General features: G+C 46.8%; 3 protein-coding genes across 5 annotated transcripts in view; 2 read left to right on the forward strand and 1 right to left on the reverse strand.

Annotated features, from left to right (window-relative positions):
* The window catches only part of tasorb (transcription activation suppressor b), a 28715-nt gene extending 22500 nt beyond the window's left edge, over positions 1-6215 (forward strand). For 2 of the 3 annotated variants that reach the window (XM_063209355.1, XM_063209357.1), the window contains exons 21-23: positions 88-266; positions 1799-1993; positions 4037-6215. In XM_063209355.1, the coding sequence (XP_063065425.1) occupies positions 88-266; positions 1799-1993; positions 4037-5658 (1996 nt within the window). In that variant the 3' untranslated portion in view covers positions 5659-6215. The remainder of the gene's footprint in view (positions 1-87; positions 267-1798; positions 1994-4036) is intronic. The other variant, XM_063209356.1, reaches the window with a different exon arrangement.
* Positions 6216-12201: 5986 nt separating this feature from the next.
* LOC134456347 (amphoterin-induced protein 3) lies at positions 12202-13985 on the reverse strand. Its single transcript, XM_063207718.1, has one exon. The coding sequence runs from the start codon at positions 13933-13935 to the stop codon at positions 12376-12378; it is 1560 nt and encodes a 519-aa protein (XP_063063788.1). The 5' UTR covers positions 13936-13985; the 3' UTR covers positions 12202-12375.
* A 3641-nt stretch (positions 13986-17626) lies between these two features.
* LOC134457369 (short transient receptor potential channel 4-associated protein-like) overlaps positions 17627-26475 on the forward strand; it is a 30321-nt gene continuing 21472 nt past the window's right edge. Inside the window, exons 1-6 of the mRNA XM_063209360.1 lie at positions 17627-17764; positions 20028-20156; positions 21504-21620; positions 22734-22791; positions 23000-23055; positions 23254-23382. Coding sequence (XP_063065430.1) covers positions 17639-17764; positions 20028-20156; positions 21504-21620; positions 22734-22791; positions 23000-23055; positions 23254-23382 — 615 coding nt within the window. The 5' untranslated portion in view covers positions 17627-17638. The remainder of the gene's footprint in view (positions 17765-20027; positions 20157-21503; positions 21621-22733; positions 22792-22999; positions 23056-23253; positions 23383-26475) is intronic.

Here is a 26475-nt window from a genome sequence, read left to right on the forward strand (position 1 = left end):
GAGGTAGTGTGAGAGGTGAGGGAGGGACGGACTGAGACGATTTATGTTGATATATTAATATATCATTGTGTGTCTCCTGTTCCCCAGGTTAAACACCGACACCATGAACATGCTGAATCTGCTGACGTTGTACCAGAAGAAGCACCTGGTGGAGTTCCTGCCATACCACGAGTGTGACGCCCCCACCAGGATGGCCCCGGACCTGGAGTGCCTTACCAAGCTGCAGGCCTCCCACACGCAGCACCGACACATCATCTTCCTCACAGGTGCGTCCTGTTGTACCGCTAGGGTTGTGCCCATAGGTAACACTACCATTTCTGGTGCGAAAACATCCTGTGGCTTCAAGGACCCCTGATGACGGGTCACTATATTGTCCCTTGTGTGATCACAGTTAGATTGTGGTTTTAATTATTGTATTTTTTTATCATTGCGACCAAAATTGCGTTCCCCACGCTGAACAATATATTTTGAATTGTGTTGTTGGGAGATGAACAAAACTTTGATCATCGATGAAGTCGAGCCTTGGGAGACGAGGCCACACGGAACCACCTGGCCTCGTCCATCGACGATGGATGACTAGCGTCATGAATGAGAGCAACCATTGTGATGCCAAGACATCCGCAACATATTTTTTAAGACGCTGTTACTCTGACACTAATGTTTTGCACCAGAAATTGTAGCGCTACCTCAAATCCTGCTACAATGGTTTCAAAAGCAAAGCGATTTAGTTATTGCTTTACTTGGTCACACCAGCGTCAAGCAGACTTGGTTTAAGCTACTAAACCATCATGGAATAAAATTTAAATACATTACATAATATTAAATGCTACCTTATTCAACTACTGCTGTTTGTTGCAGGTGTGCAGTCAAGTAAGTGTTTGATGACGTTATTTCTGTGATCAGTTTCCTTTTGTGGCTGCTGCAAGACTGGAATGTATACTGCGCTGTTAGCTTTCTGCTAACTTACTAATGAATTTGGCTAAGCCTGGCTTGTTCCAACATGACAATTCCAAAATCAACTCGACACTTAAGCCAATTTAATGGGAAGTTGGCATTAGCACCAACTATAATCATGTTTTCTTACCTATGCTTGGATGTTTTAAATTGACTTTTCCGATTCTGAAAGCTTTATTTTTCCCCAAATTGGGCAATAAATAATATGGGTAGCAGTACATTAAATACTACAATTAATTAAAAAGGTAGTCCAAACAAAAACAGTCAGCAGTCATAAAGACCTCACACATTCATTCCACGTCACATCCCTTCCTGTCAGTGGTAAACGGCACATGAAGCACTAAGCATCACGGGTGTTCTCTAGATCGTTTTCAGTTTTCTTAAGCTGGGTTCCACTAGATCTTTCTCATGGTTCTTTGTCACCTCAGGGTTCTTTGTCACCCCTGGTATGTTACACATGGGTGAGGGGAGGGATCATGGCTGCTGTTGCTGGTATTTCGAGATATGTGATTATTTTTGTTGCATGTGCAGTTGCCATTTTTTGTTTTGTTGTTCTTTGCCACTTGTTAAATCTGGGGGCTATTCAAAGAAGCTGGCTCTGGACCTGGTACATCATCAAATAAGAGAGCCTGGAGTCCTCATTTTCTTAACTAATTGACACCGGTGGGCTATCAATAAGCAGTTTTTCCTGTAGGTTAACTTAGCCTGATTTATCACTTAACCATGTTCTTGGAGTACCCCCCAGATCACAAATCTACTAAATCTTAATTTACCTATTGCTATTCGTTTTGTACATGCTTTGTGGGAAGTGTGAATTCACCGTTTCATTTTTCCCCTCTTCTAGCATTACCTGGTAAGCGGAAACATGAGATGTGGCCCCAGTTCTCCAACCGTGGCATCGTTGTAGCTTCCATGCAGGAGGTCCTGGAGGACTTCACAGGCATCCTCAGCTACACTCCCGACCAGATGGATCAGCCCGCACCCACAGCACCCACAGCACCCACACCTGCACCCCCCACAGCACCCCCTCCGTCAGCAGGTGAGTGCAGTCCGTCGTTACTCTCCCCTCAAAATTGAACACCCCACCCACACTCGAATCCGCACTCGTAGCACAAACACCCGCACCGACACTCGTAGCACAAACACCCGCACCGACAGCATCCCCAACAGCTGAGTGCAGTCCTCAGTTACTCTCCAGACAAGCTAGAACAGCCCACACTCGCAGCACGAGTAACCCCTCCATCAGCAGGTAAGTCCTCACTACTCTCCCCTCAGGATTGAACACCCCCACACCCTCACAACTGCACCCACACCACCCACATCAGTACCCATGGCATTGTCCCCATCAGCAGGTAGGTGTAGTCCCCCCCAGGATTGAACAGCCCCACACCCACATCCGTACTCACACCCACATCGACACCCATAGCACCCACTCTCACATCCACACCCACACCCATAGCATGAACACCCCCTCCACCAGCAGGTAAGTGCAGTCCTCAGCTACTCTCCCCCCAGGATTTAACAGCCTCACACCCACACCCAAACACCCGCACCCACACTCACATCAGCACCCACAACTGCACCCATGGCACCCACAGCAGTACCCGTAGCATCGCCCATCTCAGCAGGTAGGTGCAGTCCGTCAGCTGCTCTTTCCATCGAGATTGAACAGCCCCACACCCACATCCGCACCCGCACCCACACTCACATCTGCAACCATAGCACTAACAGCCCACACCCACATCACCCACACCACAGCAACCCCATCAGCAGGTAAGTGCAGTCCTCAGTTACTGTCCCTACGGTAGTCTACGTAGAACTTAGGTATATGCAGTAATACCCACTTCAAAATTTCAGGTATTTCAGTATACCCACCTCAAAAATGGATTGATCCATTATTTAGAACAGCGCAAATATGTACAGTATACCCACCTCAAAAATGCTCAAATATACAGAATACCCACCACACAAAAGTAGACTACACCACTGGAACAACCCACACCCCCATCCCTACCAATACTCAAACTCACATCTGCACCCACAGCACCCCCTCCATCAGCAGGTGAGTGTGGTGTGCGGTGCGGTGCAATGCAGTTGCTGTCAACAAGCCTATGTAGCCTGTGCTGGCCTGTCAGCGCCTGTTTGTTTTACTGGCTGCCCTTTACCCCAGTGAAGCAATTAGACAATATGTCATTGATTTTTTTTCTTTCTACACTGGGCTGTCAGACCAAGGTTGCAAACATGCACAGCAGCACCTGAAATGGTGGTGGTAGTGACCAGAGCTAAACACTGTGTATTGGAAGTATCCCAATGCTGCAGCAGTATGGCCATTCCCTCATGGTGTGCACTTCAATAATTTATGTTTCCGTGCTTGGCGAAGGTCAGGATACTTTTGGCAAATCAGAATGGCGTTCTTCAATGCCTTTTTCAATTATTTATCCCTTGTTTAAGTAGGGCAGTCACGTCTCTTTTTGCAACTTAGCTTTGGCCAAGGAAAGCAACAGCATAACAACAAACAAGAAAGACACTATAAATAGCATGAAGCTATAAAACACAAACTCGTAAAACATCTGAGGTAACAGGGAAATCACTTTGAAGCCTAGTCCACATTAGGGGTCTTGTTAACACGTTAACAGATCTAGTTAGCATATTATAAGTTAACCTGTAATGACATAGCCCCTGTTATACATTTGCTGAGACCAAGTTGTAATGTATTTGTAAAAGTAATGTCGTAGTAGTGTCGTCTAAAAGTAATGTCGTCTTTGGCGTAACTGGCGGAATGGCACGCATTATGAACCACCATTATGCCACCATTACCACCAAAAGGGTCAAGTGTTTCGGATAAAGGGTTCAAATTTATTGATGATGCATTTGGTTCTTATTTTTCGTGTTCCTGCGGTCCTGAAACTTTACATCATCTAAACATTTTAGCACCCACCCATTGCAGAGCATGGGGGCATCTTACCAGAGCCAAGATAATTCACCGACATAAACGGTATGTTTCATTTTGGTCATCTGACAAGCCAAGGCTGACATATTGTCCCTCCTCTTCTTTCCTCTTCTCTTGTACCGTCTGCCGCAGCAGAGAAGGACAGCGGCGCAAATGATGAATGTGTCCAGGAGGAGGACATGTCCTTGGACTCCGAGGACGAGACCACAGCCGTCAGCGCGCCGGACACGGCCACTACCACCACTACCACCACCACCACAGCTGTCGCCGCTGCCGCCACTGCTGCTGCCACTGCTGCCACTGCTGCCAATAGCACCAACGAGCAGCCACCGCAGGAGCCGTCACCGATGCAGCCACCGCCTCCACCCCAGGTGCAGGACTTCCAGCCCCCCATCCCCCCTCTGCCAGAGATGCCCCCCGTCCCGGAGATGCCCCCGTTGCCGGACGCCGTGACAGCCCAGGGCAGCCCCATGTCCTACGGCAGCAGCAGTAGCAGCAAGATGGACTTCCCCTCCTCCTCCTCAGCCTTCGCCTCCTCATCCTCTGGGCCCGAGCCGGTGGCCGACAGCCTGGCGTCCAGTTTCGGGGTGAACCCGCACCAGAGCTACTTGTGCCCGGGGCCCTCCCAGTGGAGCCCCTTCTCGGGCTTCTCGCTGCCTTCGCAGCCCTCGCCCGTCTACACGCCGTACCCCCACCAGTCCCCGACTGCGTCCCACGCCAGCCAGCCCCCCGTCCCGGCCGAAGAGCCCTCCTCTGGGGATGTCACCCCCGCGGTCCCCCCGCCTCTGCCTGACTCGGAAGCCAACAACATGGGGGTCCCTCCTACACAGACGACTGCTCCACCGATGACCCAGAACTCCCAGGATGGAAGTCATGAGACGCAGGGCACAGCCATGGAGCCAGCACTAGTTTCTTACCCCATAAAGTCAGCCATGGAGCCAGCACTCGTCTCCTACCCCATTAAGCCATCGATGGAGCCTATAGGCCTGCCCTCCTTACCCCCAGAGCCTACCATCCCTCCCCCACCTCCCGGCCTTCACCTGGCCTATGGTTACGGCTGGGGAGGCGACATGACTGCTACACAGCAACAGTACGGCCACATGGGTGATATGTCGCTTGTGGGCATGGACGTAGGCATGGCCGAGCCGACAGACGTCACTGGTGCCGCAGAGAGCATGTGGGCGGTCGGGGACCTTTCAGGATTGACGCCTCAAACAACACTCCCCCTGAACATGCCCATGTCCGTCTCTGCCACACCACCCGGCACCCCCTACCTCCATTCTGGAGAAGCCATGGGCAGCCCCATGGCGGAGAAGAATGGTGGCCTTACCCCTTCTAGCTCGGTAGGTCCCAACAGCCAGTACATCAGGACTCCCTTGAGCTCGGGGCCCGAGAGCCATCAGTCACCCGCTGGGAGAGGGGGCCTGGGGCCCCGCACCCTCCTATCGCCCCCAGGGCCTGGCATGGGACCGCAGGGTCGAGGTGGTGGTGGTGGGCCGCGACATGGTAATCACATGGGCCCCGGGGGATATAACAACAGAGGGGGAATGTCTGGTCCGTCGGACATGGGCATGCGTGGTGGGTTCAGGGGGAGAGCGGCTCCGCCTATGCCCAGGGCGATGAGCAGACCGCCCGCTCCCATGAGGGGGCACATGAGAGGGGGACCTCAGTCCCCCTGGGGTGCACCCGTCAGAGGCATACCACCCGCCCCGCATCAGCTACAGGACTATTACTCTGACTACGGCTACAATTAAAAGCACCCAGCGCCACGCCACGCATGGCACACCCTCCCCGACAGAAACAAAGACAAGACAGACAGACTAACTACTGGCTGAAAGAATGTACATATTTTGTGACTTTGTGAGCACATTTTGGGGTTTCAAAGAAGGTCTGTGCAGACAAGGCGGAAGATGCTCTGGATTTTGTTTTTTTGTATGGATTTTGGAGGCCAAGGCCTGAAGAAACTTCCTGCTGTAATCACGCCCGCTTTTCCTAGATCCGAACGTTTCTTGGGGGGGAAATAAAAAAAATGAAACGTACCTTGTTCAGACCACTATATTTATATTTGCCAAGAAATGTAACAGCCTTTCAATGTCTTCATTTTTGTTGCTTCTTTTTTGTTTTCTGAATTTTTCAACAAATAGATGAAAAGGATTAAAAAAAAAATGGTTTGTGAACAAGGAATTAAAAATCAAGACTATTTTTTAAAAAAAGATTAAGTGAAATGTTGGGTCACCTGTTTTAGCTTTTCTTTTTTTTACATTCTTGGTTGTAAAAAATGTCTATTAAAACAAGGTTGTATCAAAACTTACAGAGCTTGTCTGCGTCTTCTGTCCTCAAGCCTAAAATGTGACAGGCCACTAGAGGGCACTGTGCTTCTCTGAATGAAAAGCAGGATGGAGCACCAATGAAACCCATTGGGAGTGCAATATCTGCCACAGCCGTTTGATAAAGTTCAGTTATCTTGCAGTTGGATTCTTATTCAACAGTACATCCCTGTTGTATTTATCATTTGTGTTTTTTTCTGTTTTTGTAACTGTCAGATGCACTGTCAATGGCACAGAACAAGTTTGGGCAAAGACAAATAAATGATCTATCTAATGTCACTGTGAACTCTAACCTTCTCGAGGGGGCTGTTATAATGATATGGAGGTAACAACACCACAGGGGTGGGTTAGACCCAAGTTCAAAGCATTACATTACACTTTGCTGACACTTATATACAATGTGACTTAGTTATTTACAGGACATTGGTTACAATCTCTGGAGCATTGTGGGGTCGGATGCCTCACTCAAGGGCACTTCAGCCATGGATGGAGGTGGTGTAGGGAGAGGTAAGGGTGGGATTTGAACAAGAAACCTTAGGACCCCCTCCCTAACCATTAGGCCATGGCTGCCTGTAAAGCAGGTTTTGAATTTGACACCTGTGTTTCTGTTCACTCATTCATTGAAATGCAAGTTTTGGTTGGACTAGGGTTTCTCATCGGGCACTCTAGATTAATCGAGGTGCATTAGTCAATTGTATCTTTTAGTACTAAGGTGGGATTGGGAGACTTATGATGAGGTCATGGAGGAGTTTGATCAAAAACTGTTGAGAACCACGGAGTTCGATAGTGCGTGCACTGATTTACTTTGCTGTCCCGTCTCCCGGGGGTTTTATTTACCCTCCAAATGAGATGTGGCCGCGGCCAGGAGTGATGGGCCGGCCGGCCTGCCTGTAAATCATGTTTCAGCTGGCCTCTGCTTTTTATGCCTGGATGTCGCCTGAAATATTGACACGTCAATTTAAGATGCCTGCCGATTTATCGACACCTGTGTGTTTCACGGTGATTGCCTGCAGTACATCTGTTCGGCGATAGCATATGCAAATCACGTCGTTACTCCGCTCCGTGGGCAGGTCTTGCGGAGCCCCGTAAATCATCAGGGAGTGCAGACGTAAGAAGCCAGTGCTGGCCCCCAACCCCATCCTCACCCCCCCCACTCCATCCTCCTCCATCCTCCATCCTCCACTCTCCTCTCCTGCACCTCCACCCTTCACTCCCCCACTCATCTACCCTCTACATCCCCCTCCCCCAGCCTTCACTCCACTCCACTCTCCATCCTCCACTCTCCATCCTCCACCCTCCACTCTCCCCCAACCACCACACACACGCACGCACGCACGAACACACACACACACACACACCATTGTTGGTCCAGGCAGCACACCTCTACAATCTCCCGACAATCGGCAGGGCTGAGCAGCTGTGACAAAGGTCACCAGATACATTATTTATTTTCGTCGCCCCTGTGAAGGTAAACCGGAGGGCCGCTCACTCGCTCCATCAGACGATAACCAGTTGTGGCTGGCATTTGTGGGAACAGGACCATTAAGTAGAAAGCCCTTTTTTGCTTTGTGTATTACATTTCCAGTAAAGGTCATCGCTCTGAGCTGGCTGGCAATCACAGCTTTGAGCTTTTTTTTCTTTTTCTTTGTCCCTTGAAGTTGTCCTACTGAATAAATGTCATCTATAATGCTTGACATACATATAACACCATTATCTTGCAAAGCCACGTGGGAAATAAAGTCGAGCCAAGGGTGTTGACGCTGTTGGGTGATATGATGAAAAGCTGCCCCCCCCACCGTACCCCTCCTCGTCATCCAATATGAAAGCGCACACTGTAGGGCAAGGAGTTAACTGGAGGGCACAAAATGATCACGGCGTAGTGCGCTTGGTAAATCACTTACCTGAAGAGAACAATTGTAATCCTGTATTTAGTGCGTGCCGTTTTCAGCAATTGATAGAGATTAACGCTTCCCAAAAGTGTGTCACTCTGATGTGTGCCACTTTGCAGCACCGTTGAAAGCCTCCGCGTATTGCATTTACAAAAAAACCATTATGACATGGAATCAGAGCTCAGAATTTGATTTGTGGTGGACACAATGTGCAAAATGGCAAATACAAATGTGCTGAGTGGGAGAGAGAGAGAGCTCTGTCCTGCTGTTACTGCATTTTCACTCATTTCAGTGGGAATGTCACAGGGGAGAAAAAAAAGAAAGATTAGAGGATTAAGAAAAAGGCTCAACAATTGTAAAACCACCTTGTTCATCCACAGAGTAATCTGCTAAAACCTGACCCTGGTTCATCTCCCACACTATTTAATATACGTCGCAGCCTTTGGGGGGGAGGGGGTGTGGGGGGTGAAAAAGAGAAAAACACACATTACCATATCCCGATCTAGCCGTACTCATGGCGAAAGACGGCCCGCAGAGACTACACTGGCTTATGAGGCAGGGACGTCACATATGCTTTTTATTTCTGGAAACGGTCCAGAAGCTCTCAAGTGTGAGTGCCCTTGCAACCGAGCACAGATCCTTTTAAGATCGCGTATAGTGTTACACATTAGACATCCTCCTGAAATGGACTAATGTTTACATTCGACAGACGCACAGGCTCACCTTCAGGGGAGAGATAGGAAGGTGAAATGGGTAGGTACCCTGGAAACATTATTGGAGTTTCCATGAAGCCAAGGCAGGTCAGCCCCTTCCAAAAGGCTTCGCTGGAGCCATAATCAGTGTTAAATAATAGAGGGCCTGTCATTGTGTGTGATTTCTCTGGCTATGACAGTCAGAACACAATGATGCTCTTGGCAAACGGCCTAGATGAGTTCCTTCCCAGGGATAGTAGCTGAGTTGTCAAAATGATAGCACTTTCAATGCCAGGGCCAAGGCTATGCCTGTGTCATTTACATAAAACATTAATGCAACATTAGGCTTTGAAATGAAATATATTCAATAAAATTGGAAAGTTCATTCATATCCATGATTTGCATTTGCACTCCTGTGAAGATGGCCTATTTTTCCCAGCTCACATACAGAGGGAAAAGGCCATGCGGATATGCCTTATCTAGATCATATTTGCAAAATTAAGCCATTGCGGATTAATTCATTTGCTATTATAAAGACATTGTGGTGAGTTTGGTTGCTTTTTTTTAAATATTGTAATCCTCTGCAGTGGAGCACGAGAGTAAAAAAAATGAAGACCACTTCAGGCTGTACATGCAGAAAGACCTTGTCCTGTTTCCTCCCTGCTTTCATCTCCTGTCTTTGATCTCATTTTAACAACTTCAGCCTCTTGTTTTTCACTTTTTTCACAGCAGTTCCCTTGTTCACCTGTGTATCAAGCTTGGCTGACTTTGTCAGTGATACAATCAGCGCTTTCTCTTTTTTGATTGATTTACCACACACGTATACAACACAGTGAAGAAATCTGATCCGTCAGTGTAATAACGTGTATCTGACTCTGTGGCACCACCTCATCATGTTTGAAACCTAGGTAAACATCGTCAGTATGTACAATCCCTTATGTAAGCGGTTTAATTCCTTGCCATCATTTAGATTACAGAGAAGTTTAACTGGCGTGGCACGAGACCGTTCCTTTAGAGGCTTAATGCCAGGAAACACTGATCTCTGCTTTTTCTTTTCCTTTTCTGGTTTCTTTCCTCTCGCCCACCCATTCTGTACCTCTCACTGACTCCCACTCACCATGGGTGTCCTTGCTGCACAGCTGAGCGACAGTGAGAATTCAACACTTTTTATTCTATTGCGTTAAATTCTGCTCTCTTGGAGTTGAATAAATAGAATGGTGTTATGTTCAACTCTGGAATGAAATTAACATCACAAATCTTTTTTTTTGTTTTTGCAGTGTTACCTCAACACAGAGAGTTGAATAAGTGGTGAGGTAACACTGCATAATTCACTGTGTATGCGCAGGAGAACAGATGCGGTGATGGCTACCATTTTGCCATTTTCGTGTCTTCAACAGTGTCCATAATCTTAAGAGCAGCATATTTGTTCACCCCACCCACACTTCCCTTTGTCCCATAGCTGCCTAGGGTGGGTGGCCAAGTGCCACGCTTGAATTTTCATCGCTTCACATTTCTTTAGTTTCTGAAAATCAGAAATTTGAAAAGGAGTGTAGTTGATCAAAGCAAAGCAAACCTCTATATACACTTGCCAAACCTCTGTTCTTGCTCATGCATTATATACAAGTGTTGGTTGATTTTTTTTCTCTTCCTGTTGCTTGTGTAGCCATTGCATGAGAAGAAGACGATAAGGATACCTGTGTTATCATAATGTTGAAACATCCTGGAAGTGGATGATGTTTAAACGCGTTGGTGCACCCACCCAGGCGCAGCATAGGGCGTACGCTAATGCATAAACAATGGCGTCCATCTCCCCTGACTCCTGTGGTTTTGAAATCCTAGAATGAGCCATTAGTTGTCAAGCCGACTCTGATCAGAGTCTTCCTGACACTAGGGTAGCCAACCAGCTAAGTGGACTGCATTAATATTTAACATGACATTTGAACTATTGTTTAAAGGCCACATCAAGAAGCGCATGGATGTTGGTGTTTTTTTCTATCAACTTTAATCTGTTTATTTCTCGAGAACGCACCACCACCACCACCACCACCACCCCTCCTGACAGCTTCCCACTGACACCACTCTCCTCTCCGCGTGATGCTGTTAACCCCTTGATTTACACACACAGCAGTGAATGAAGAAACTGCTACCTCACCAGCACGGTGGTATGTAGGGTTTGTCATTAAGCTAAAAGCTTTTGCGTAAGACCGTGCACTGCTGATTTCAGTTAGGATGGAAAGTGGATGCATTACAAGGTGGTTATATAAGTCTCGTTCTATTCCATCCATCTAATGGTTTTGTGTTTTGGATGATGTTTTTTGATTTACTCTGTCTCATCGTGTGTATCAATGCATGAATCACATCTCTCTTGTTTTATAATAGATTTAAACTATTTACAAATGACTACTTTACATTTGCCCTAGAAAACACTTAACAGCTCCGTGCGCCCAAAAGTCAGCCACGGCACAAACTGTATTTTTGCAAATTAATTCATCTTTGCTCCTTATCCAGATTTGAAACATTGGCCCCAAACAGCTGAAGTTCAAATTGTTTTGCCTGTGCAAATCAAGTTAAAAAAAATTTACTGGTTCATTCATTCAATCCGTGCAAGAATCAAGCAGAACCCACATTCATCTGGTGAGACGAGCCAGGTTAAGAATCAAAAATTCAGTGTTGTTTTTAAAAAAAAAATGTAAAAAGAATTAGGAATTGTCAAGGTGCCTCACAAACTTGTATCTCCAATTCGACATCATCTTCTACGGAAAAAACACAACTACTTTCTTCCCATCCATGGTTGGCTTAAAAACGAGTGTTCTGATGCTCCTTGAAGCAGAAGTGTCAAAAAATGTGCATTAGTGTGGGAGCCCAGCTTCTTCCCTTGTACTGTAGTCGACTAAATGACACAGGAGCCTTGAAACCCGGAGGCCACAGGGGTCAATTCCTTCTGCCTCCACAACAACAAAAGATAAATTAGTTTCAGTAGGACTCGGCAGGCAGCCGTAGGCGTAGCTGTAGCTCAGTATAGCTACTACACATCCCACGGGCGGGTGTGGGGATGGGGGTGCAAAATAAGGGGCTGGCTGGGGAGTGATGAGGGTCACCGTCAGGCATTCAGTCTTATGCTTTAATCAGGCTCACAGATGCATGGGTGTGTGTGTGTGTCTGTGTGTCTGTGTGTGTGTCTGTATCTCCAAAGCATTAATTTTAGTGTGTGTGTGTGTGTGTGTGTGTGTGTGTGTGTGTGTGTGTGTGTGTGTGTGTGTGTGTGTGTGTGTGTGTGTGTGTGTGTGTGTGTGTGTGTGTGTGTGTGTGTGTGTGTGTACAAGTCATCAATTTTACAGTGTGTGTGTGTGTGTGTGTGTTTGCCTGCGTGCGTGCGTGCGTGCCTTGTGTCTATCCGTGTGTGTTGTATTCCTGGGTGAGTGGCTATATATGGGAGGGAGGGATTGCATTCAATGTGTATAAGGCATTCAGTCCTGTGCCTTAATCAAAGAAGATGCATTACTTTTAGACAGGCCCAGACAGCTGTCCCTGTGGACCTGTGAGTGTGTGTGAGAGAGAGAGGACTACATAGCCGCATTGCGCTTGGTGGCGGTAGCGGGGGTCAGGCGTTCGGTTTCCCACTGGAACTGAGCCAGCTGCTCCTGGCCGAAGGTGGCCTTCAGGTGGCCATTCTGCTCCTCCAGCAGGGGCTCCAGGAACACCACGCGCCGGTCCACCACCGACCCCCCAGGAGGAGGCACCTTCCTGGGCATCGGGTCACTGTCACCTCCCCCTCCTCCACCACCACCATTACCACCGCCACACCCGGCCAGGGAAGGGGGCGCCCCGAAGATGGAGGCCAGGGTGCAGTGGTCCTCGCGCAGGACGGAGGAGGCGGACGGGGAGGAGGGTGGCTGGCGGCAGCAGCTGCAGCGGCAGGGCGTGAGGTACAGGTACATGAGGATGAGCACCAGCGTCACCACGCAGCCCAGCAGCGTGGTGTAGCCCGTGTTGAAGGGCTCCTCCATGGCCCCCCGGCTCACCACCGTCACGTTCACCTCGCGGGACTCGTTGAGCATCTGGACGCGGTCCAGCGCCGTGCACTGGTACACGCCGGAGTCGTCCGGCCGGGCGAAGGGGATCTCCAGGCTCCCGTCGGCATTGAGGCGCAGGCTGCCGTTCTGGAGGTGCTGGCCGAGGCCCTCGGGGTGCGGAGACGCCCAGGAGAAGGTGACGTTGTCCGCTAGTGCAGAGGAGGAGGAGGAGGAGGAGCTTCCTGTGCACTCCAGCTTCACCAGCTCGCCCTCGTACACCACCAGGTTGGCCTTGGCTCCGGCCAGCGACAGCGTCCGCCCCACCGTGCAGTTCTCGAAGAAGCGCGAGTGCCGGAAGAACTTGACGGACGCCCGCGGGTCGCCGTACAGCAGGCACCGGTACTCGTCCCTGTAGTCCCTCACCGACTCGTAGCCCTTCATCTCCCAGTGCCGGAACATGGCGTAGACGGAGCAGTCGCAGAGCAGGGAGTTGTTGTAGAGGAACAGGCCCCGCTGGTGCGTGGCCGGCCACGCGGCGATGTCCTCCACGGGCAGCCGGGACATGTGATTGGAGGACAGGTCGACGGTGAGGAGGTGCGGGTGCGTTTGCTTGCGGATGGAGAAGAAGGGGAAGTCGGAGATGTGGTTGAAGCTGAGGTAGAGTCGGCGCAGCCGTCCCAGGCCCATCAGCGCCGTGCTCTCCACGCGCACGATGCGGTTGTTGAAGAGCAGCAGCTCCTCGAGGCCCGTCAGCTCCAGGAAGTGGTGGCGGCCCACCACCTGCAGCCGGTTGGAGGAGAGGTCCAGGTGCCGCAGCGCCGTGGCGTTCTGGAAGGCGCCGGGGCTGAGCTGCGAGATCAGGTTGTGGGCCAGCTGGAGGCGGGAGAGGAGGGGCAGGCCGTAGAAGCTGCCCACCCCCAGCCACGTGAGCCGGTTGTGGCTAATGTCCAGGGTCCAGGTAGAGGGGGAGACGGGGAAGGGGAGCTTCTCCATGCCCAGACCCCCGCAGCTCACCATGTAGGCGGGACACACGCAGCCGGCGGGGCAATTGTTGGCGGAGGTCACAGCCATGAGGGATGAGAGGAGGACCATACACAGCGTCGAGCCCATGGTGATGATGTAGAGGGATTTACTACTGACGGCGGCAGCGGCAGACAACACAGGGGGTCTTTGGAGAGAGTACACACACACACACGCACACACACACACACACACACACACACACACACACACACACACACACACGCACACACACACAAGCTATCACAGCAATCCTCTTTGTTGGTAGTTTGAAATAAACAAACCTCACTTACCACAATACAGTTGTTCACTGAGTTGTTTTATATATCTCTTATTATTCTTTACAAATAGGGTGATAAATTATTCAGCATGTAATAGGTATCCTCAGTGTATCTATCATAATAATATGGTCATATTTACTATATTAATATGGCATAATATAACATGGTAATATGTTACATCTTAGTATGCCAAGAAATTTTAGTAAAATACCATGCAGTACAGTACAGTACAGTAAAATACAATACAATGTTGTAATACAATACAATACTGTTATGTTCTGATAAAAGCTAAGACAGAACAAAGAGACCGAGAAACCAAACCAGAAAACATTGGATAAGTTTTCCTGACACCCAACCCCCCATGCAGACTTTCCGTCATAAGTGCAAAAAATATTCAAAGAGAGATCACGGTGCATGACAGCTCTCCCCCATCCACACAAAAATGCTCACCAAGAAAAGAATCCCACTCACTCCATGCTCTGTTAGTTCCATTCCTGCTGCCTTTGCAAATGTTGTCGTTGCAGGACTGAGGAAAGGGATCCTATCCCCCAAGAAGCCAGCAAAAAAACTCCACGTAGGCAAAAATAGAAGACGAAAGAAGAAAAAGAAAGAAGAGAAAGAAAAAGCTGAAAAAAACCTGCAGTCTCCAGCTTTTTATCAGAATGCTCTGGGGTTTCGGCACCTCGTTCCCCTCCTCTTCCGCGGATCCTGAGTCAAATGTGATTTCTTTGCTTGTTTGCTGTCAGCAGCCTCAGGACCAGAGCTGCTTTCATGACGTGCGTCCATCCTCCGACTGTGCGCTGAGCTTGCCTGCCTGCCTGCCTGACACTGCCGACTGAGCTCCTGTAATCTCTCCCCAATCCCCTCCTCTCAGCCCTCTCCTTCCTCTCCTCCCCTCCCTCTCTGTTGTTCCCCCTCCTCCCTTTCTCTACTCTTCATGCCTCCTCCTCAACAACCCCCTCCCCTCCTGCCTGCCTCCATGTGTGCCTGCTTCTCTCTCTCTCTCTCTCTCTCTCTCTCTCTCTCTCTCTCTCTCTCTCTCTCTCTCTCTCTCTCTCTCTCTCTCGCTCTCTCTCGCTCTCTCTCTGCATCCCCATTCAACACTGCCTCTCCTCTCCATGGACTGACACCGGATGCGCTGTTCTGTAAATGGCTGGGCTGGCTCTGGCTGGCCATATTTCACCTATACGTTTCCTCCTGGTTTTGCCTGGACACTTGGCTCCGTATCTGGTGTACTGCTCTGTCCGTTTCATGTCAGTTGATTGACACATGGTGACCGAATCACTGGTATGAATGTTTGCAAATTGTCCATTGCTGTTCGAATACAGTGTAGCAGGATCATACAACTACTAGGGGAATATTTCATGTGGCAGTTGTAATGTGACAGTTATTTTTTTCCTAAAAAGATATTTTCTCCTTTTCCCACCGCTTTTCCCCCCTGTTCCCCGTTCTCGTCGTCTGTGTGTGGGTTTGCTGCTGTTACTGTCCTTTGGTCACGCCGAGGCTGATGGCTCCGATTGCTGTCACACTGCATTGGCCCTGCTGGGTTTTAAAGCATCGCTGGGGGCCATTGGGGGCCCCCATTCACTCCTCCTATGGCACTTACCTAGTCCTACGCAGTGCAGAGAGAGCAATAGCACTTAACATAATGAGCCATTATAGACATGCTTCTAATAGGATAATCATCCCAAGGAACGCAGATATACTGTATTTATGGCATAGAGAGATTAAATATCCTAAATCAAAGTTGTCATGTAACATGCTGGAAGCCTGTCAAAACTTGCTATATGCGAGTTCTTCTCTATTTAGGTTATTTTTTGTGTTGCTGTCACTGGAAGGGCTTAAGAGTGAGTTTGTGTTACGTAATGACTCAGGCTTCAAAGATCTGTGTAATGTGTGTTCTTTATTTACCAAGGGGCCCTCGGTGGACTGTGCCTGCCAAGGAGTCACCACAATGTGAAGCATGAAATTAAAACTAAATAAATAAACAAGTAATATCTGAACAAGTGCCATGTACTGAGGGAAGGAAGGGGATGACGGAGAGAGAGAGAATATACACAAATTCTATCTATACCGAGCAGCCAATTTATCCTGGCAAAAGAGAGAATAGTGGCATACTCCTACACAGTGCCACATGCTTTTAACAAGGCCTCTGATGTTTTCAGGAGATATGTAACACAGCCTTTGAAACCATACGCCACAATTTATCCTTGCTCCCTCTCTCTCTCCCTCTCTCTCTCTCTCTCTCCCTCCCTCTCTCTCTCTCTCTCTCTCTCTCTCTCTGAAAATGCCATTTCAACGCTGTATGGCAAAGGCACTTCTTTTTTGTGTCAGAATGGCATTAAAAAGGAATGGGAAATCCAGTTTAAAGAGTGTGCTGTGGCTGTATTTCTTTAACTCAAACCGCTGACTCAAAAGGATCAATACGTGGCTCCACATTCCCTAATGCACTAGTAGTGCAGCACTACACAGCCACTCTTCTTGTTTGGCCACCCACTGCCATTTACAAGAACTGGAATTGAGTGTTAGCTTTTTCACCCTTTTTTAAAAGAACACAAATCCGGTAATAATTTATTAATTGCTTATGTATACACATGTGTATAACGCACAATTATATATTTTTTAAAAATATGTCAAGGTTTTCAGGGGGAAAAAAAAAACGTTCTCATTTGGTGGTCAGAATGCGTTTTTTCCCCCGTTTTAATTTACTCACTAATCTTTTTACGTAATGCTTATGGGACATGCATAGGTTTCCCCTCACAGCACAAAAGCCCAGTCAAAGTACATAACAACAAAGAAGATGCAAGGACATCATGGCCCTCTGGATTTGACTCTGCACAAAGTAAACACCAGCCTACACGGGGGGCACACATGTGCTCTGAGTCAGGTGTCCCTGACTGACTGACTTCCTCTTTGCTTTCTAAAGACATTGTCCCATCTGTTGCAAGAAAACCAAGACAAATCAACTTGATATTGGGCCTATACTTGATGCTATGAAGTAGATTATATAGCCTAATCCAAGATATGAACAGATGCTGTCAGATTGACTGTCTAGGAAGTGCACAGCACATTTGCAATGCACAAAGAAGCAACTTTTTTACCATTTAAACTTTTTTTCACAATTTTATTTCTGCCTCGCTGTGTGTGTGTGCGTGCGCGCGTGCGTGCGTGCGAGCGAGCGAACGAGAGACTGTCTACTGCACAGTGGAAACTGGTCAAATGCAATTTAAAACTTCTGTGTTGTTAACCCTGTTGCATATATTTTTGATAATAAAGTACACTTGACTATTGCCGTACAAAAGATGCAGTATCACTGTATGCATTAGTATTGGTACAAGAAGGATAGAAGGTAGGTTGAGTCTGTCGAGTCTTTCTGTCACCTGCACCATAACCCCCGGCTTACTGCCCTCTCGATATGACCGTTAGAGGGCGCTATTTTACCATAACAAAAATATATAGCAAGCGACAACGGCAGCTTCCTGTTCCACTGAGTAGTTGAGGGAAGAGAGGTAATGGCGACGCCAACGGGGTTGAAGTCCCCTCGTACGTTACTAAGTCAAAAGAAGCGAAGTAAGAATATCCTGACGAGGATACGACAGAGTCAAATCACGGGCCATGGAATCACACGAGGAACACAGGTAAAGAGACTCTGTGTTTTGTTCTCTTTGCGTTATAATTCACTCCAGATGTGAAGGCCACCAGCTAATGTAGTTAGCTAACCTAGCTAGCTGGATAAATAGTTCGCTAGCTGGTTCACAATCCAGGGACTGTAAACTCGAATAGCGAACTGGATGCATTAGCTAATGCTTTGATAAAGCGTTGAGTGATCATGGAAAGTGGCATTGTAGACAGTGGTCGTATGTGTTGCATCGTAAACAGACAAGAATGCTGACAAGATGATGTCTGGCTTAACATGACTTATTAAGTACAATTAGTTATATAACTTGGATCAAGCAAATAGGACATTGTTAGCTAACCCTAGCAACGGTTAGTGGACATAGCTGGTAGGCTAAGGTCAATATTATTGCAAATAACATTAGATGGCAAGCCAGCTAGGTTAAAGGCCTACTAGGTCACTTGTGTGGGTCCGTTACTTTTGGCTGAATATTGCTCTTTGTCAGATATTAGACCAGGTCACTTTGTATTATTGTGAGCAGTAGCTCGCCTCTCGGGACAAGGCAGAACCCAATGATACAGTAAGAAGCAGAACCACTTCGGAGCAGTCCGTAATCTTGGTGGTCTGTTACTGTGCCATCAAGGGACCATAGTAATGCTAATTTTGGCATTTGTCTTTACAACTCTGGTCTAACCAGCCGACTCAATCTTCACACCAGTCAAACTGAAGCCCTCAAGGTCCCGCAGACAATCCCTAGGTAACAAAATACCACCAAAGTAAAGTGATATTGAAGCAAACAACTATCCCATAGCCAGTGCACTTTTGAGAATATCAATAGGTGTACGGATGTGTGTGTCCTTATAACGAAGTGAGCCGTTGGCACTGCAGTTTGAGATCCCTGTATTTTGACACTGATGGTTTTGGCCAGTGCCGCAGTGGTATACTCTACTCCCGCCTGGATTGACGGTGACAGCTGACTCTAGATACCAGAGCCATTTACCATCTGACCTGTAATCGAGTTGGGATGAACTCTTTTGGTTACTTTATCATGTATTATGTAATTGCGGCACCGATACTGTTTCACATCTGCACGGGTAACGTGTGACCTATTGTGGCAAGAAGCAAGAATGCATGACCAGCCTTGGACACGAACTTGAAGTTGTTTTACCGTTCTCAGAGTTGCTCTTTGCGACAAGCAGAGTTGCATTCCAATAACCCGAGCAAGGCCAGTGCTATGCTGTAGGTGACTGAAAGGCCAGTGCTTTTCGCTGACCAGAAGTCATCTTGAACACTCTGTCTGTCATGTCTCCATGTTTTACCTCTTGAAGGTGCCAGAGGTGGTCTACAAAGTATGCATGCTGTAACGCTTAACAAATGTTAAGATTTTCACCATGATGTATTTGGTCTAGTTCATAACACTATGCCTGTAATTGTAACATAGGTCTATGTTTCATTTTTTTTAGCAGTGAACATGAGCATACTGCCAGCTGTAGCCTGATGTTTGGGGAGTTGGTCATGACATCGGAATCTTTCTGGTTTAAAACCCATACATGTAGTAAGAATAGGGTGGCCTGAGGCCTCTCTCATCGACACGAGGTGTTGAAGTTCACATCACATTACATGACTGTAAACAAAAGCTAACCTACGTAACAATATGTTGTTTTGGATAAACATGTCAGATTTAACGTAATGTGGTTGCTTAATTCCCATTAATTGACTGTAAACGATACCAAGTACCTACCTACATTACTTTAAGTCGTTTTGGGTTATAAAAAAAAAAAAAATCCAATTGGTTATGTTAATGTAATGTTCTGGTTGTGGCCTAATGGTTAGGGTGGTGGTTTTTAGATCAGAGGGTTGCCAGTTCGAATCTCACCATTACCTCTCCCTACTCTTCCATGGATGAAGTGTCCATGGAGAGCAAGGCACCTAACTCCACATTGCTACAGGGGCTGAAACCAATACCCTGTAAATAACTGTGAGTCACTTTGGATAAAAGTGTCTGCTAACTAGTGCAATGTAATGTAATGTCATTTTGTGGTTGTGGCCCTGCCGTGGCCAACTGGTAGGGCACTCGTCTACCATGCGGCTGACCCGAGTTCGATTCTCGGCCCGGGTCCTTTCCTTTGCCGACCCCTCCCCTTCTCTCTCTCCCCATTCGCTTTCTGTCCACCTTTCACATTGTCCTGTCCAATCAAGTCGAAAAAGACCCCCAAAAAAAACTTTTAAAAAAATAATAATTTTGTGGTTGTGTGTGTCCCTTCCTCCTCCTCCTCCTCCTCCAGGTCCCAGAGGCGCTGCTTGTGGAGCGGGACAAGCAGGCCCGATGGCAGGGCATCCCCGTGCTGCTGCTCCGGCTCCATGAGAGCAGCCACCCCAACAGCGACATGTCCCAAATACACAACGTAGTCAAGGTAACCAGCCAGCCAGCCCTTACTGTTTTCAGGTCGACCAGAACGGTGTGCTTGTCTGTTACGTTCGACACTGAAGTGGTTACCTGCAAATCACCTGGTTTCATACCGGGCTCTGAACTTTTCTGTACTTGATCATTTATTACCCTGATGAACCAGTTGGCGTGCATCATAGTTTGCAGAGAAAAAAAAACAAGTATTTTTTTGGTTGGCATCACAAACCAACTACGTGTCTGGTCCCTGGTTCCACTCAGAATTACGGCGTGAAGACCCCAGCCGGTTCGAGATTAGGAGCTGGAAGGGCACCGACGTGGTTCCCTGTTGGCCTGAACACGCCAACTGTGTTGCCCTTTCATGCAGATTGCATCCCCAGAGATCCCCTCTTATTATTTGCTGAAGAAGCTCAGCTATGCCATCATCGCAACGTTGCTATGACATTGCAGAGAGTCTTAAGTAATGAATTTGGACTTGGTTATTACCATTTTGGTGACAAAACGTTTATAACGGAGGCCCTGCAAATACTTTCCCACTGAATCACTGTTTTTTCAAAGTTCAATATATAACATTTCTAGGTGTTCCTTCATGATCAAAATTTGTGTTCTCCGGTCATAAAATTGTCCTGTTTCGAAAATATTTACCACCGCCATCAATTTTCAAGTGTTCCCATTTCTCATGATACAGCACTTTAGCATTCCTTGGTACGCCAAGGTTATCTATCATTTAGAGTTGTAAACAAAATTCTACACACCATCCATTCTGCATGCATGTTTTTGCAGTCTTGTTTTTGTCCATATCTGTTATTGCATCAGTATTGTAATTGCATCATTTTGGTCAAATCTAATCGATATTCTTGTAAGTGGCATCATACGGAATATTGTACTATTGTAGGTAATAGCATGTGGAATGGAAGGTGTGCAGGATTTTGTTTACAATTCTAGTATTGACATATTATCTATCGTTTGTGTATAATTTAAACGAAGGGCAAAACTTCATAATTTATTTTGAAGTATATTACCTACTCACTGGCCTACATAGTTCACAAGATGGAGTCACAAGATCTGTGGGTATTCTATTATTAATTCTCAAGTCCTGTCAAGTTTGAAGAAGAGAAGGAATATTATAGGCTAAGCCTTTAAAGTCACGAGTGTGCATGTGCACCTCTTCCTGTGACCCACCAAGACACTATCCACACTATTATTTAGCAAATTCTCATGGTCTAATCAATCTACTATGTTTGCGTGCATGCGTTTGTGTGTGTGCTTGTGTTGCATGCATGTTAGTTGAGTTTATGTAAGCGGTGCTCGCTTGTGTGTGGTGTATATTCTAACGTGCGACTGTCTGTGGTGGCAGGACATGTCATCGCTCCTGTCCATGGAGGCCATGACGTTTGTGACCGAGGACAGGAAGACATCTCAGGAGTCCACCTTCCCCAACACCTACACCTTCGACCTGTTTGGAGGAGTCGATGTGAGTAGAGAACAGAGCCTAGCATTTTCCACTTTTCTTCCACTTCCCTTGACTCTGTCAACATCTCACTCTGGGGGAAAACGCTTTGCCCATAGTATGATCTCTCCCTCATCTTCTTCAGAGAACGGCATTTACCAAGAAACCCTCTAGTTGTCCGGTATGAGTATTGCTTTTTATGAGGGTTGAGTGTTGGGATAGGGGGTTACTGGTCAGGACAGTTTGAGAGGAGATGGGCCAAGTATCGGGGAAGAGAGACAGGGAGATATCGGGTAATGACCTTGAGCCGGAATCAAACCCGGGTCCCCCGGCACAACACCGTATTATGCCTTAGCTGTTTGAACCACAGCAGCAGTTATATGACTATTGCAACAGGGTGTATTATTACTTTCCCTCTAGTGCCTTTTCCAATTGGTGCGTGCGTGCATATGCGTCCGTGTACGCACGTGTGTGTATGTGTTTATGATGGTAATTTAATTGTTACGACCATGTGAGAGGCCATGTTGCATGTCAGTGGTCATGCAGTGTTCCCAGGGGCCATATTTGAGATGTCTGTGGTGCGGATGCTGACTGTTTAGATGAGAAGCTGATGTACTAGACCATTAGAGAGCACCATCATTATAAGGAGACAGTAATATGGTGCAAAACGGTTTAGGCAAAGCAGCACCGCAATATGCTGCAATTACGATGTTGGCCAGATGCATGGAACATGCTGCATTGTTCAGTGCTTGTGCTGGAATGGGATTTGCCAGTTAATTAATGGTACTTCGCGGTTGGAGTCCAATATGACATTGCTTTAATGAGCACCAAACTCAACAGGAGAGGAAAAAAAGAGAAGACTGTGTGAACCCCATTTGCTTTAGTGTATTACACACAATATTAGTCAATTACTTTTTTTTTTAAATGACCCTTTGTCTATTTTAGCATAGTGATGTGGCTGAGGTTTATTTTTCATTCTTGTATGGCTGTGGCTATGCATCATGCCTATCGATAACTCTGATTCCCAACTGTATCTTCCAGTTCTGTTCAGAAGGTATAATTTTTTGACCGTTGAGCTTTTCAACAACAACGTTGTTGACATGCAAATGTATGTGTTTGCTTTGTTTTTTTGAACAGCTGTTAGTGGAGATTCTCATGAGACCCACGCTGACGACACAGAAAGAGGCGCCCAAGAGTAAGTCACTCCCTTGTGTTTCCTACTCGCCTCTGCACACTCAGCAGATTTGCACTGCCTGTTGAAAGGTGCTTGTGAAACTTTCTGTGGAAACTCTTTAAAATCCCCATTCAATTACAGCAACAAACACATGTAACCTGGCTAGTGTATTTATTATTTCAGAAGTTCTGAAGCTTACACATTGTTTGTTTGTGCTTTTCTTTTCCAGTGAGTGACGACCTTGTTAAAGACTGTCTGAGCGTCCTTTACAATTGCTGCATATGTGTAAGTTCTGTACTGCAGGGAAATGCTCCCTTTCCGAATGTAGAGCCGAGGGCTACTAGCTTATTATATCAGGAACTTATCCAGATGCCCTCTGATTTTAGCTGTAGTATTTAATATGGGGAACATCTGTTGTTGTTGGCTTGAGCCGGCATTCTCTCTGAACACCTTTTATTCTTCCGGGGGTGGGGAAAAAAACAGACAGATGGGATCACAAAAAGCCTGGCGTCACGTGACGACTTCATCATGTTCCTCTTTACGCTGACGTCCAACAAGAAGACCTTCCTGCAGACGGCCACGTTGATAGAGGACATCCTGGGGGTGCGGAAGGTGAGAGAGGCGTGTGTGTGTCTGTGTGCGTGTGTGTGTGTGTGCGTGTGTGTGTGTCCGTGCGTGTGTGTGTGTCCGTGCGTGTGTGTGTGTGTGTGTGTGTGTGTGTGTGTGTGTGTGTCCGTGCGTGTGTGTGTGTGTGTCCGTGCGTGCAGTGGTTCTTAACCTTTTAGCCTTAAAGCCCCCCATACCTGTATCCTAGACGAGCTTCGGCCCCCATCAACCCAAAATTGTATATTATGCACTGAAATTGCAATGTGTCTTTTTCGAGACATTAGTTAATACATAATCCATCACTTTACTTGGGGATCAAAAATATGAAATATAAATGTTGTGTTACTTTGCTGGATGAGCTGTTGGGCTTCTGTTTTGGCCACAACTTAAATGTTGAAAAAAAATCTGCGTCCCGGTATCTCCTGTAATCTCATGGAAGGGTCTTAAGAACCCCTGTGCTAGAGGAGGTCATCAGGTCATCGGCCTTGTAAAGATGCCAGCCCGAGCTGCATGTGTCTATGTCTGTGTGCGCGTGCGGGAGCAGCGGTTCTTAACTTTTTTTGCCTTAAAGCCCCCCTTACCTGTATCCTAGACCAGCCGCGGGCCCCTTCAATCCAAAATTGTATATATGCACTGAAATTCGGTCATCAGGTAATGCTACATCGGCCTTGTAAAGATGCCAGCCTGAGCTTGTTTTTGACCTTAATTTGAACAAGTGCTGACATTCCACCAGCCATGACCCAATTCTCCAGGCAAAATATTGCGGAGAGCGTCTGCCAAACAACCCAACCCCAGAGTGGTTATGTGTTCAGTCAGTGTGTTCCTGTAGTTCACGCTCTCGTATATCTTGATTTTCCTGATGGTAATTATATTGTACTGAGTAATTATACTGTATTGAGTAACATCATAATGACGCGGGTCAGTTAAGGGGAACAAAATGTTATCGTAAATGCTAAGGTGTGAAATCATTTTGTGATCAAAGCGGCAGACCGCCTGTAATCCTAACAGAGGGAAACGCAGCTAGAAGAGCAACTGCAAAATGCCTTTTGCTAGCTACATTCAGACATTACAGTCCATTAAAAACATTTCGATTTGTTTCTTTCCGTTTGTTTCTTTTACCTTATCACCTTATTCTAGTTGACATAATTCTTGGTATTATTTGAGTAGAACCTGATGATTTGGAATGTATTATACATGGAGGACATCCCCAAACTGCAGATCCTCAACCACCACACCAGTAACCTCCTCCTGCATTAGCCAGTGGGAACTCCAATGATGCTTAAAGTGCATATCGCAGGTTAACCACTACTTTGGATCAATGTGTACACACTGTATTCAATAAATGATCCACATATATAAGTCCCTCCAAAAACGATGTTAAACAACGATTTTTGTTGTTTGTTGTGGCAAATGTGGGTTTAACCGTAACCTGGCGACTACGTCAGGCGAGGCCATGGGTGAACGTTCTAATTTTATTTGCCTGGAATTTTACATAGGCGAGGTGACGATCACTAATGATATAACGGCCGTGGCCTGCAGGCCTATAATAGAAATCGCAACTGTAATCGTGCGGCTTTTCTCATGCAGGGCACTGTAACAACTTCCAAATGATTTAGTAACTTTTGGCCAACTAGTTTTAGTAGAAATGCTATTCATGCAGGGTTGCAAATTCTGCTTGGACCTAGGCTATAGGCCTAGGCTAGACTATGCGACATGGGCTTCTTTTTTTACTAGTCCCTTCATATTTTTGGGCTTGCTTTTAATCATGTTTAATGAACTGCCAATATCGTGTCAGCTAAGTGCAATAGGCTACCTAAATTACAAACAGCACAAACGGGAAATGATCTGCGTAGCCTAAAATGTGGTGCTATTCGCCCGACTGGGGAGGGACTGTCCATGGTGCTGAAATCGCGTCAAACTTTTCCAAGGTGCAAAACAGTAGGCTAAAGTAGGCCTATACCACCCGAGTCATGTCGCTGTTGTAAAAATCACATTTTCAATTTCCTTTGACTGTTCTATAGAATTACATGCAACTTCAATAAAGGTCACCCACATGCGTATCACAAATCAATAGCATAGGTAACCCACGCGGCGGCGGGACTATTTCGGTTAACCTATATTCCTTGAAAAAAAAAAAGTCCGAGTGTCACAAAAAAATTACTACACTGTCCGTAATTATAAGCCTACCAAACGAAATTATCCAATAGAAGAAATCAAGTCTTCAGTTTCAATAATCCACGTTGTGTGGCGCAAATGTAGCGCCTTCCAAGTCTCTCGCGGCCAAAAGTGACTCAGATCACCTCTGATGATATAGCCTACTTATGTTCCAGGTTACTCACGGCACTGAGACGATGCAGGATAATCCATGGAAAGTCTTCAAGTAATCCAAACAGAGCGATTCAAGCAAGACAGTAAAACAACAATAGTCGCCAGATCAAACATAAATACCAAAACTAGCCTATAGGCCAATGTAGATTTGGTATGACGTTTGATAAAAGCATGTCATTCAGATGGCCAGGGAGAGAGGCAAACAATCTTTCAACAGCGTTGGCTGGAGAATGCGAGTAGAGCCTTTTGGTTGTATCTTTTCAGTCTCTATTTTCCTACTACGCGCGTTGGATCCATGTTTTTAGATGCGTCCCAGCATCTCTATAAGAGGGTAGGCTATGTCTGTCCGTCCGTCTGAAAACGCGTTCTTCAAAATTGTTCCCTTCTGTGTCCACAAGGTGGGAGAGTTGACTATTTGGCCCGGAGCACGCAGCTGATTGCATTGTGAGACAAGTGCAGCGCGAGTACAATGAAAGTGCTGCTGCATTGAATAAGAAGCAGTGATAACGCGCCAGTTGCCCTAGCCAGGACAACTGAGGGGGCATTCAATTTTCGGCATTATTTTGCGTTTGGGCCGTGGGAGGCAACTTCGTTTCGTTTTCACCAACACCACTGTGAAGTGTGTGTCACTATGTTCACGGTCTTATGACCTTATGAGACTTCGGCCCGAGGATGTCAAACGTGAGGGGGGGCGCTTCATCATGTTGTGTATGATAGTGTCACGTAGTGCAGCTCAACTATTTGGTTTGTCAGAAACTCGCGGCAATGACA

Source organism: Engraulis encrasicolus, chromosome 10 (assembly GCF_034702125.1).
Source record: "Engraulis encrasicolus isolate BLACKSEA-1 chromosome 10, IST_EnEncr_1.0, whole genome shotgun sequence".
Taxonomy (NCBI): Eukaryota; Metazoa; Chordata; class Actinopteri; order Clupeiformes; family Engraulidae; genus Engraulis; species Engraulis encrasicolus.